Source organism: Lycorma delicatula, chromosome 5, assembly GCF_047948215.1.
Source record: "Lycorma delicatula isolate Av1 chromosome 5, ASM4794821v1, whole genome shotgun sequence".
Taxonomy (NCBI): Eukaryota; Metazoa; Arthropoda; class Insecta; order Hemiptera; family Fulgoridae; genus Lycorma; species Lycorma delicatula.
Window position 1 is genome coordinate 63,034,981 of NC_134459.1, and position 13,549 is coordinate 63,048,529.

At 30.6% G+C, this 13,549-nt stretch overlaps 1 protein-coding gene across 1 annotated transcript in view; it reads left to right on the top strand.

Annotated features, from left to right (window-relative positions):
- Positions 1-13,549, top strand: part of LOC142325683 (uncharacterized) — a 43,260-nt gene that overhangs the window by 16,012 nt on the left and 13,699 nt on the right. Inside the window, exons 3-5 of the mRNA XM_075367714.1 lie at positions 3,231-3,331; positions 5,116-5,267; positions 12,788-12,891. Coding sequence (XP_075223829.1) covers positions 3,231-3,331; positions 5,116-5,267; positions 12,788-12,891 — 357 coding nt within the window. The remainder of the gene's footprint in view (positions 1-3,230; positions 3,332-5,115; positions 5,268-12,787; positions 12,892-13,549) is intronic.

A 13,549-nucleotide genomic window follows, 5' to 3' on the forward strand; every position in this document is an offset into this window, starting at 1 on the left:
GTGGGATATATGTATTAATGACGCGTGCAACTCTGCACATCCAAACCAAATTCGTGCATTATTCGCAATTATATTGACCGCTTGCTTCCCTTCATCTCCCACAGAGTTATGTGAAAGATATCGATCGCATATCGCTGAGGATATTTTGCATAGAGTACGCCTAGAAAATACCAATATGACCATGGAATTTACAGAAGGCATTTACAACGAAGCATTGATAAATATTGAAGACAAGTGCTCAGCTACTGCAAATAAAGTTCTTAGTCAATCGGGAATGCCAGCACCCACCCGAGCTGCGATTGCTTCATTTGATGTGGATTTACGCCGTGAACAGAGTTACAACATTGGGGATCTTCAGTTATATGTCCAATCAAACATTCCCAAATTAACGCGTGAACAGAAAGGCATTTATGATCGCATAATGCAAATGATAAATGACGGAGTTGGGGGGACCCTCTTCTTGGATGCGCCAGGAGGAACTGGGAAAACATTCCTCATTAGATTGATTCTAGCAATGGTTCGATCAAAAAATGACAATTATCCTGTTGCGGAATATTAATCAGCCAAAACTCTGCAACGGCACGCGACTTGCAGTTAAGAAATTGATGAATAACGTAGTGGAAGCAACGATTTTAACGGGGCCTTTCAAAGGTGAAGATGTCCTCATTCCTCTAATACCCATAATCCCGACCGATACACCATTTTAATTTAAAAGATTGCAATTCCCAATTCGATTGGCACAATCAATAAAGCTCAAGGTCAATCTTTAAAATTGTGTGGTTTAGATTTAGATGCGGATTGCTTCTCACATGGGCAACTGTATGTTGCGTGTTCCGGAGACGGCAAACCAGATAGCCTTTATATCTACGCAAACAGTGGAAAAACAAAAAAATATTATATATCCACAAGTATTGCAAAATTAAACTTCTATGAAACGTATGCTTTGTTTTGTATCTCATTTCTCATTCATGCAACCACAATGTGCCACAGCGAAGCGTAGCGGGTAGAGCTAGTATATGTATATATATATATATATATATATATATATATATATATATATATATATGTATGTATAATTTTATACATACACATACACTCACTCAGAATGTTTCAGGAAGTTTCTGTCATACTTTATAGGCGTATTGTTCTTACCAAAACCATTTAAAAAATCGTATGAAAATAGAACTGGGAACGCTTTATTTTCGAGTAACGGATAACGAAACAACTCATCATAACGTCAATTTTAACAGTCAAATAATACTATACTAGAATTCTACGGACATGCACTACTGAACAAAATTATTGGTTTTATATGCAATCTAACATAAGTATTGAAGAAAAAATGGGTCTCAGAACTCTATTCTCTATTAGTTTTCGAGAAAATCATTGTATAACCCAAAAAATTGGAGTCGGAAAGTACCCTTTCTAATTCCCTGTACGAAGTAAAGGAAGTATTGTGATCGCGAAAAATTTCGGTTTTCAGATTTCAACAGAAATGTACATTTTCACCATCTCTGAATCCATTTTGACTAGTTTCAGCGTGACGTTTGTACGTACGTACGTATATATCTCGCATAGGTCAAAAACGATTAGCAGTAAGATGTTGACATTTTGGATGTAGGACTGTTGTAACATCTAGTTGTGCACCTACCCCTTTTGATTGCAATCGACTGAACCAAAAATGTCCAAAAAAGCCCAAAATCCAAAACAAATTTGGATTTTGGACTCTTTCTTAACTGTAGTAATGAGCACTTATTGAGAGCTTTTCAACGATATAGCATCCATAAGTGGTACTTATTTTCCTTGGTTCCAGAGTTATAGCAAAATAAAATTTTAATTAATGAAATATTTGGATCTCACAAGGGAAGGCACATCGGTTCGAATCAGACTTCATCTCCTTCCTTGTTTAACTTTTTTTTTTAATTTAAATATATTTATTAATAATTATTAACCTCTCTTTGTAAAAAAATATGATAAATAATAATTCAATAATAACAATAAAAAAAATATGAAGAATAGTAGAAGTTATTAATAAAATAAAATTTTAAGTACATTTCATTTAAAAAAAAATGTGTGTATGTAATTTAATAGGTGTAAAAGGAAGTCATGTGGTGTCCACTTCAGATTTTTTAGATTTGGCATAAATTTATTATGTTAAATTCCCAATAATCAGATCTTCGGGACAAAATTTGTAGAGAAATTGTTTGTGACAAAAACCCAATAAAAGTTAAAAATTTTTTTTTTTAATTGAAAATCTAACAACAACATGTTGGTAAACGCTTTAAATTATTATTGGAAATTTAACAAAGTAAATTTACAACAAATTTAAAAAGGCTGTCTTTTGACTACAATTTTTTGAGTTTTATAATCATTTTCTAGAATTTCTGGGACTCAATTTTTTTCTGCAACATTTCATAAAGATAAAACCATAAAATCTTTCATTTTTGGTCAGTAAGATGGGTCTGTAGAGTTTTAATATAGCATTATTTGACCTTTAGAGAAGAGAATCTGAGTAAAACTTTCGCTAGCTATAACTAAAAAACAAAGCGTTATCAGACCTATGTTTATATGAACTCTTTTGGTTTCTGTAATGAAAGACGTCTTTAAAGAATGGTAAAAACCTTCTGAAATAATCTCTCTCTAGCAACCCCCACGGCTCAATCAGGTGAAGATTCCAATCAGATACATGTAAATGAGGTGTAATCTTGTACAGACTCAAGCCGAACATTCCTGAGTTGTGTGGTTAATTAAACCCCAACCACCTAAGTACCCCGGTATCCACAGTCTAATATTCAAATTCGTATAAAAGTAACTAACTTTTATTAGGATTTGAACCTCAAAACCTTCGACTTCGAAAATCAGCTGTTAAACAAACGATTTGCAGCAACGAGTTTACCACTAGACCAAAACAATGAAGAGAATTCTTTGTAACTTATTCTTGGGATACTACTACAGTATCACATGAGTAAGGAGGTCCCATACAGTTCTTTGGTCAATCCAATCCACGTTAATCCCATATAGCGTTGAAATCATCGTAATTTTTCGATTTTTTTACATTTTTAGAATTCTTTTTCTTTCCTAAAATGACTTTTCTGTAATTTCATAAATTAGATATACTGTTTCTTATGTTTGTTAATATTTAATTAACAACTTTTTTACTACTTTATAACGATTTTTTTTTACATTATTTATTTTTTTAAATATTATTTATATTTGTTTTTATTAAATAGAAATGTCAAGCCACGTGTACAAACATTTCTTGTCAGAAGGACAGTATCCCATGATGATATTAAGGAAGCTGTACTTAAAGATTTGGAGCGATCATCTTCGGGTACGTATTTAAATTTAAAATTTTTGTAATTTCATAACTTATTATTCTTATTGCTTCATATTTATTTATTAGCCAAAGAAAAATAATTAAAATGATTTTATTACTTTTTTTGTAGTGTTTAAAATGAATTTTTAGATATAAAAATTTTCATTAAAAATATTTCACTAATGTACTAATAAAAAATTTGACTGTTTTGAAAAAAAAATTAAATGACTAGTAATTTAAAGTAATTGTTTTTTATTTGTTAAACATTAAAAACAAATTCAATTTAAAGCCTAATGCTGAAAATGCCCTCATTTAAAAATTTTCTTATTTATTTCTTAAATAAGTTATAAATAAGCTATTTCTTGATATGTAACAGGTGTAAATGAGATATAGTCTTGTTCAGACTCAGGCCAACCATTCCCAAGATGTGTGCAAGAAGAACAATTGTGCCCAAGAAGAATGCAAGAAGGCACAGACTGAGAAAGAATGAAGAGATAAAAATAGAGATATACGATAAAATTTAAACCTTGAAGTAACAATAAGGAAACGGCAACTAAAATTCTACGGTCTGATTGAACCAACCAAGGCTAAACTAACAAATTTTCAATAAACTCTGGGATTATAAAGGTCAAGGTGGACATGTTAAACAGAAGAAAGAAGAGCTCAAAAAGTTTAACATTACAGAAAAAGATTGCCTAGACCGAAAGAATATAGAAAGAAAATTTCTGAATTTAGGTGAAAAGAAAAACCTCAAGATAGGAGAATGGACTGAAGAAAGAAGAGTTAAAAGTCCGAAAAATGAAGTAATACCTAATGGTGATTCCCGAAGGCTAAGCAGAAAAAAATTATGCCTGGGAAAAAAAGATTTTAATAATACATAAAAGTATTTTTTATGTATTTAGATCTAAAATGAATAGAGTTGTGAATAACAAAAATAGCCGTATTTCTGATAAAAAATCATTTATTGATTTGCTGACTGATCTCAGAGTACTTACGAATGGAAAACCCACGATTATAAGTAAACTCAGAGAATAGGTAGTGAAGTACATTGCACTGTAGGAGTCTGAGTCAAACTTGTAGAAAGATTTGGCGAAAATTGTGTTTCATGACGATACATTATGTAATGCACGCTGCGTAGGATATAATCAGTGAGGATATATTTACAATAATCTTCATACAATAATTTATTTTAGTTATAAGTTTTTTGTTTTACTAATATTATATTATAACCAGTTCCTACACAGGTTAATTGTTTACCTCTACAGGATTTACAAATATAAATGTACTGGTAAAATAAATAAAGTATAATATTGATGGAATTGAAAATTTTCCTTCTTTTTTTTAAAGTTTCATAAATTCAGTCAAAATATAAAAATATCTATTAATTGTAATTTAACTAATACATCAAAGATTTTTTAATTACCTTCCACTAGCGAGCATTACAATTCAATATGATTAATACGCTTGTTCTATGGTTTGTTTTTTTGTAACGATTAATGAATTTTAATACAATTTTGATCAAATTATTTATGCTTTCTTGAAAATAGTAATATTCAGTATCAAAATAATAATAATTAAACTTGAATATTAAAATACTCAAATGTATTATTTCGTAATAAAAATTATTTAAAAATATTACTTTTAATTGCATTTGTAGTTAATTGTAGTCTAGAGAATCCAACCATCAATAATTTCCTTCTTCCTCTCGTTTGATTATATTTTATTTTTATTTTTTTGTAATTTTAGATTTTATCATTTGTTTAAATTAATATTTTTATACTGTTTATGACTTTGGTCAGGATGTGACAAACATGATGATCACATGAATGGTAGACAAACACTGGCAAAAGCAGTTTACGAAGAATGGTACTTTAATAAACTTGAATCAACACGACAACACAGGAAAAAGTCATGTCTGCAAAAAAGAACTGATCAATGGCATCAGACGCGAGTAAGTAATAAGGTGTTCAACTTAAAAGAGGCCTCATCACTCAGTTGTTCATAGTAAACGGATATTTTTGTTAAAATGCATATATTGGTGTGAGATGGGTAAAATAATTTAGAATATGTTGGTTCGACTGGAGCTGGAATGTTGAGAACTTTTTACTTCCTGCATATCAGAGTATTACCAGTCTGTGTCGAGGATTAGCTTTTGAACAAGGTTGCGTAATCGTGTGTAGTTGTTTATTAAAATGCAGTTAATTTATTAACTGTTGAAGAACGTGTATTCGTGACGGAAACTTATTCAGAGACGAAATTCTATGTTGCGTGTCGGCGAAAGTTCACGGATAAATTTGATAAGGAAGTACCAATGAAAAAGTGTTATTCAGAATTTAGTTAAAAATTTCGTTAAACAGGTTCGGTGTTAGACCAGAAACGTGCCCGACACGGGTCAGTTTTAAAACCCAGGTCATACAAGACATTAAAGCGGCAGTTACAAGATCTCTTATTAATCTTTGCGAAGACTAAGCCGGGAAAAGAACATTTCATTAGGCTCAATCCACACTGCAGTGAGGAGAATGCTGAGATGTTTTAATTATTGAATGGAGGTTTTTCCATAAACTAACTAATGCTGATTATACTAAAAGGATTCACTAATGTCAACGTTTTAAGAAATTCATTAGAGGCAACGTTGGCATTTCAGATCAAGTGTTTTTCTTAGATAAAGCGTGGTTTCACCTTTTTAGGTATGTTAACAATCAGAACTACCGGACGTAGGGAACTGAAAACCCGCGCAGTTTCTTTGAATCTTCCCTACACCCACAAAAAATAGGCGTATGGTGTGCGGTTTCAAGGCGACAAATAATAGGACCCTTGTTTTTTGAAAAAAAAAACTGTGGATGTTGCCGTCTACCAAGGAATTAACCAACAGTTCATAGGCTTACTGCAAGAAGATGAGTTGCAACAGGACAGCCCACTTGCCATACAGCTCGCTCTACTATGAAGATAGTACAGAATTTTTTCGGTAGAAGAATCTTTAAAGGATTGTGGCCTCTAAATCCCCTGATCTGACTATTCCAGTCTTCTTTTTGTGGGTTTACTTAAAAGAGATTATTTATAGGAGAAATCCACACACCTTGATGGAATTGAAGACAAACATTACCAAGGTCATCCAGGAAATAGATAGGGTCGTTAACAATAGTCAGGAACATGGTAAAATGTGTTGATAAATGCATAACAGTGGGTGGACATCATTTTTAACACCTGTAAATTATTATGAAAGGTTTACCAATGAACTGTTATTTATAGATTAAACTATGTGATGGGACTTCTTATTAGTTGAACATTCTGTATATTACATCTATATTCCTTTTTTATTAATGTGCTTTTTTTTTTTATAATAGACTAAGATTTAGGAGAATTCATTTTGGTTCAATTGTCACCAAGGGTTTGGTATATTTTCATTCATTTACTAGTATTACATACATCTCATTTTACTTATTAAAAATGTATCTTATTATTATCATCATACTTTCTCTCTATTGTATTGTTTAATAGAAGAAGAAGGAGAATATTGTTACTGGTTAGAAAATGGAGACCTCCGATTCGATTTTAATATTTCTGAATTTTTTGAATTTTTAAAAATACCATAATTTTGTACTGTGTCCATTCCAGTTTATTTACTTCTTTCAGTAACAACAGGTGAACTCCAATAACTGTTTACGATGATGATATCTAGTATTTTATAAAAGATTCCATCTCTGACCAGAATTTGTACCCAGAACTTTCCGGGTGAAAAACAGGGACGCTACTACTCTGCCGAGGAAGTCGGCGTATGATTTCGAATAGTATATGTAATATACTAGTGCCTATACTTTTTATATCTCAAGAACAATTGAAACTAAAATTAGGACATTTGATAACTTGTGTACTCTGTGTAGGAAATAATTCAATTAAACTTTTCAAAAAAATTTATGCGAGTGGAAGATTAATGAGTGGTTCTTAACACTGAAAGTAATTTATGAACGTTCTACTCGTGAATGTTATTTTGTTAACTTATGAAAAAATACTTTGCTTAGATTTCACCTTGGAAATAATTTTTAGATTCATTTAAAACAGTAAAAATAATTTTGAAATTAATAACTCCATTTTTAAAAATTAGGGTTTTTACAAAATTGTCTTATTTCTGACTATTACATCTATCAGATTTCTTTTATTTTTGTTACTGGTTTTTTTTTCTTTTTATAGGAGTTTTCAGGATGGAAATAGTTTTCAACTTTTATCGCGGGGAGTAGAGTATTAATTTTTTTTCCAGATAACTTAAAATATTTTTAAAATAAACAAACTAAAACACTTTTTGTTCGTCTTCTTAAAAAAAATAAACCTTTTAAGTGCAGAAAGGATTAAAAGATTAAATAAACTAACCAAACCTTTGCAATTGCCGAGAAGTTCAGCAAAACCGTTTTATACCAAGGTAAAACGTTTTATAATAACCTTAAACAAATGATATCTTTACCCTGTTTATCTTAGGGGCTGATTTTATCGTAAGCATCATCACTTCGAGAGAAAGCGAATTTGAGAAATATGTCTCTAGCCATTATAGGCAAATGATACGCTAGAGTCTAGTGTATCATGTACATTATGTCCTACCATAGGGAGAATGGAGAGATAATGCAAAAAGATAAAAATGTTCCTTTCATTGTTGAATTATTACGTAACATGCCCTACCTCACAGATTAGAGAAAAACTGGCCAATTAACCGTATTTCTACATTGTTAATTTTAAACTTACACCTCGTTATTTTATATATATATATATTTGTATAATGAATCACTATACGTTACATAAACTGGTAGTTATGTGGTTCCGTTTGATTTCATATACCAAACAATAAAACTTTTTTGTCTTTCGGAAATCAATATTTGAATAAAAGTAAGTAAATTTAAATATTATTACGTAAATAACGTCGTGTAATCAGGTTAATAATCGGTATATCCATCCTATTAATTAAAGAAAAAACTGGATGGAAACAGGGTTTCTAAAATAATAATTTATTCAAATAAATTAGAGTCTATTTTTTTGTTTTGTTTTAATGTCATAAAATAAACGTAAAATAATAAAACTGACTTTAAACTTTTTTTAACTGACTTAAAAAATTAAATCCAAAACAAGAATAAAATTATGTTTCTGCGTATTTTTCTAATTTTTGTTTAAAATTCAACTTTTAATTTTTGCTTTTGAAATTAATTATTTTTAAGTGTATTTTACTTTTTCTTTTTTTTTTAATTATTTGATTTTTTCATCTTTTAGTTTTATATTTAATTAAAAATAATAAAAATTATGCTTTCAAAAATATTCTCCTTAAGAAAAATATTCGTACGGTTACAAATCTGCGACTCGGTAGAAATCAGTAAAGTAGTGCAAGGAAATGACTTAAATTCTGCTACCGTATATAAGCTACAGTATTCTGGAATGTGGGAATTATATTTTTAACCTAAGTTTTCCTATAAATTTTCACGCGGAAATATTTGATAACAGAATGACGTAACAATACTAAGCAGTGATCACGATAAAAAATCTTCAAACTGTCTATAATTTTTTGTTTGAAAAAAAATTTCCATTGATATTATATATGAAAAATCTTACAACGGGACCACCAGAAATATTTCCGTGACAAAATAAAAAAAAAATGATCGAATTCACCTAATTTGGTAAAGAATAAATACTTACATACATAAAAAAAATTCCGGCTCGAATTAGTTAAAACTTTTTGTGACATTTAAAACTATATCGCTTTAATTAATGTACATAAAATTTTAAATATTAATAAATATATATACAGCGAGCGATATTATTACAATTTTTCTACAAAATTTAAAGCATTTTTCACTATCATCCATTAACTTTTCTTTAAAAAAAATATTTCATTTCAAACAATAACTTTATTTACATTTCATCGTTAATAAATTATAAATTTAAAATTAATATTATTTTGAAATTTTTTTTTCAGATTTGCAACACTTCATTTATTTTTTAACGTGGAACTAAAATTCATTATTATTTTGAAATTAATTTTTCAATTTATTAAAAATAATTACGTATATTTTTACTGTTACTTAAATTATTTCCGCACTTGGACATTTTTTCATTACAAGCAGAATAAATGCTGAATTGAACAACGTTGACGGAAATTTCCTCGCAAATATAATATATGATTGTATAGTTCAGAAGTAAGTTAATAATAAATATATATCAGAGAATGTAAGTTAATTCAGAACCTTATTGCTGGAACATAGCTAATACGTAACAAAAACTGATAATCTCATAACCTAGGTTAGTTCAGGAACTGCAAGTAACATTATTATCACACATAATAGCGTAGTCAATTTTTTTAATATTTTTTTTTACATAACTTATGCTACACTCTTTTATCATCAAATAAACTATTATTATTTTATCAAACAAACAATGTTATTGTAAGTATAAGTTATATAGAACTGCATTTAAAGAAAAATAAATACAAACGTGCAGTTTACAGCGATATAAAATTAATAAAAAGTGAAACTGGATTATCACATTATGATTACATTTCTGATATAAATATTTTGCTTTTTCAGTTGTTATATTTTAACCTAATAAATATCAGTGTCTTTCACTTTAACTGTCCAGAGTTTTTCTTCACCTTAACGGTAAGAAATAAAACTGAAACTTAGCTCACTAATTACTTCCGTAGAAAATTATTTATACCGATCATCTATTTATACTTTCATAAACATTTACTGATTACTTACGTTGAGAATTTCCGTAATTATACAATAAATTATTATTAAAACAAACCTTTTTAAGGGGATTAAAAAAATACTATCATTTCATAAAAATAAATGATTTGCAAGAATAAATGAATTGTAATAGAATTTGAGATCTTCTTCAGCTAGAAGAGACATATTATACTTCAAAATCTTTGCCGGAATTATTCCTTAGAGCTCCATTCTAGCTTCAGTTTAACTAGGGTTGTCCTTGTTGTACTGTTTTGAAGTTGTACTGTTATACTGAAAATAAGCATTGTTTTATAGTTTTATGAAAATCTGTTCTATTACCTGGGTATCACTAAATATGTATTTTAAATTCAAATAACCAATTTAGAAATAAAATAACATAAATTTGTGAGCAACCTTATATTTTTATAATCTCCAATTGGAGTTTTGCATATTTTAACTCTGATTAAAAGCAGAAGGAGTTTCTTAATTCGACCTGCATACATTTTTTATGCATGTATAAGCCTTAAATTTTTATCAAATCGATTTTGATATTTTTACTTCCTTACATGAATTAAAGGAGTATTATGATCGCGAAAAATTTCGGTTTTCAGATTTCAACGGAAATATCCATTTTGACTAGTTTCGGGGTGACGTCTGTACGTACGTATGTGCGTATGTATCTCGCATAACTAAAAAAAGATTAGCTGTAGGATTATGAAATTTTGAATTAAGGACTGTTGTATGATCTAATTGTGCACCTCCCCATTTCATTACAATCGACTGGACCAAAAGTGTCCAAAAAAGCCCAAAATCGATTTGGATTTTGGACTTTTTCTTAAGTGCAGAAATAAGCCCTCATTGAGAGATTTTCAACGGTATATCATAAGTGGTACTTATTTTTATTGGTTCCACAGTTATAGAAAATAAAGTTTTAATTAATGAAATATTTGGATTTTACAAGGGAAAGGCATATCGGTTCGAATCCGACTTCATATAAATTGTTTTTTTAATATTAATATATTGATTTATTAACACTTATTAACCTCTGATTGTAAAAAAAAAATTACAATAAATAATAATTCAATAACAATAAAAAAAATATGAAAAAATCAGAAGTTATTAATGAAATAAAATTTTATGTACTTTTCATTTTAATTCAACATTTTTCATTCAATACATACATAATAATTGTATGTACTATTAATAAATCAATATATTTAAATTAAAAAAAGTTAAAAAAAATACATACCTACATATATATATATATATATATATATATATACAGGTGTCCCATATAAAACGCAACCCAACCTTATATTGGAAGGTATTGAAATAATAAAAAGGCATGTGTAAATGTAAATGTAATTTTTATTATTACCATCCATTACCTTACATTTAGAGTAAATGTTGGAAGTGGCCACCATCTTCTTGAATACAAGCTTCAATTCTTTTTACAGCGTTTCTTGCAACTTTTTTCAAAGGTTGTTGGTGGATATTTAATACAGCTTGTTCAATATTGACTTTCAATTGTTCAAGTGTTCGTGGTTTGTTGCTGTAGGCTTTTTCTTTGAGGTAACTCCGTAGAAAAAATCCGCCGCAGTCAAATCTGGAGATCTTGGTGGCCACAAGCCTCGACCGATAACACGATTACCAAAGAATTCCTCAACGAAATCAGAAGTTGAACCTGCGTAGTGCGATGTCGCACCGTCATGTAGTAGCTAGCAGTGTCTGTCTTCCTCTTCCAAGAGTGCGATGAACTGAAGTAAAATATCCTGATATCGTTCGGCATTAATGGTGTACTCGAAAAAAATAGGACCGATTATTTTCTTCCGCGATATCGCGCACCACACGCCCAACTTCCGCGGGTGTAATTATTTTTCGTGATAAACGTGAGGATATTCAGCACTCCAAATTCTACTGTTTTGGCTGTTTACATAGCCATCTAAATGAAACCGTGCTTCATCTATGAAAAATAACGAATCCATAACATTAATTCCCTCACGCAGAAATCAACGGAACCGTTGACAATATTGTAGCCGTTTTTCTTAAGAAGTTGATGAACCGTTTGAATGCGATAAGGTCGCAATTGTTGGTGGCCCGATGAACAGTTGATTTAGACAAATTAATTTCAGCAGACAAACGTCTGATCGATTTATTTGGCGAGGCGAGTAATCGGTCTTTGGTTTCAGTGACTGTATCTGTATTCAACACTGACGCAGATCTTTTGTGTTCCTTTTTATTAACAGAACCGGTCTCTATAAATTTTGCAACTAACCTTAATACTGATGTGTTGTTAGGAGCTGGTTTATCTGGGTATTTATGGCGAAACAAATCTTGCACTGCAACCACTGATTTCGTACAAAGTACGACTCAACAATGAAAACATGTTCATCTAGCGAAAACACCATCTTGTCTCTAGCAATACACTGAACGTTATGATTGCATTGTTGTTACTGTCGGTAGTGTTCTACTGCGTCGCCGCGATTTTCAAATGTTGGACGAGTCCATTTCAGTAACGAGTAGGGGAGTAAGCTTGACTTTAGAAATTTCATGGATGAGTGATTGATGGGTTGCGTTTTATATGGGACACCCTGTTTATATATATATAAATATAGTCATAATCTTTTATATACTTACTGATTTATATTTGTTCGAATATTAAAAATCACCCCGCCTTCTTTTAGGATGATTTAGGATGAACTGTTTTTTTTTAAAGGAACTTCTGTGTTATAATTCTTTCTTACGTCTTTCTAAAAGATTTTAATTTGTTTAGGTGAAACGAGAACGATCCGAAAAAAGTCAAGAGAAATTTATGGAGTGGGTTCAGAGAAAAAATGAACAAATGAAAAAAGAACGGCAACTAAAAAACAAATCACGGTATGATAACACTAAAATAGCAAGATTCCTGTTTTTTTTTAATGCTAGATTTGCACAAAACCGGTTGTAATGGAATGATAGTGTTACATCTGCACTGCTAGTATGTTTCTCGAGCATTCGCTTACATAATAATAAGTGTTCTGCCCAAAGGCAGGTTTTCACATGGCCGCCCTCCATTCTGCTCGATTCTGTGCCATCCGTTTCATTTACAGTAACTTTCTTCCCTTTTTATATTGTCTACCATTTTCATTCGTCTCCGACCTCTTGCTTTCCTCCCCTTCACAAATCCTTCCAATGCCGTCACCAACAGGCAGTCACGTCTCAGCCAATATCCCATCCAACTGCATTTTTTCCTTTTATTATTTCAATAATCGCCCTCTCTTCCCCACTTTACGAAGCACTCCTCATTCCAAACTGTCTCCGTCCAGCTGATCTTTTCCATCCTCCTCCAAACCCACATTTCAAAGGCCTCCATCCTCTCTCCTCTCCCTTCCTAATAGTTTATATCTCTGCCCCATAAAGGGCCACACTCCACAAACAAAACATTTCGCAAGTTTTTTCCTTAGTCGCAGATCTAGTTTGGTACATAGCACTCTCCTCATTTTGCTGAATGGTTCCTTTGCTCTAGCAATTCGTACTTTAACTTCCTGATCACACT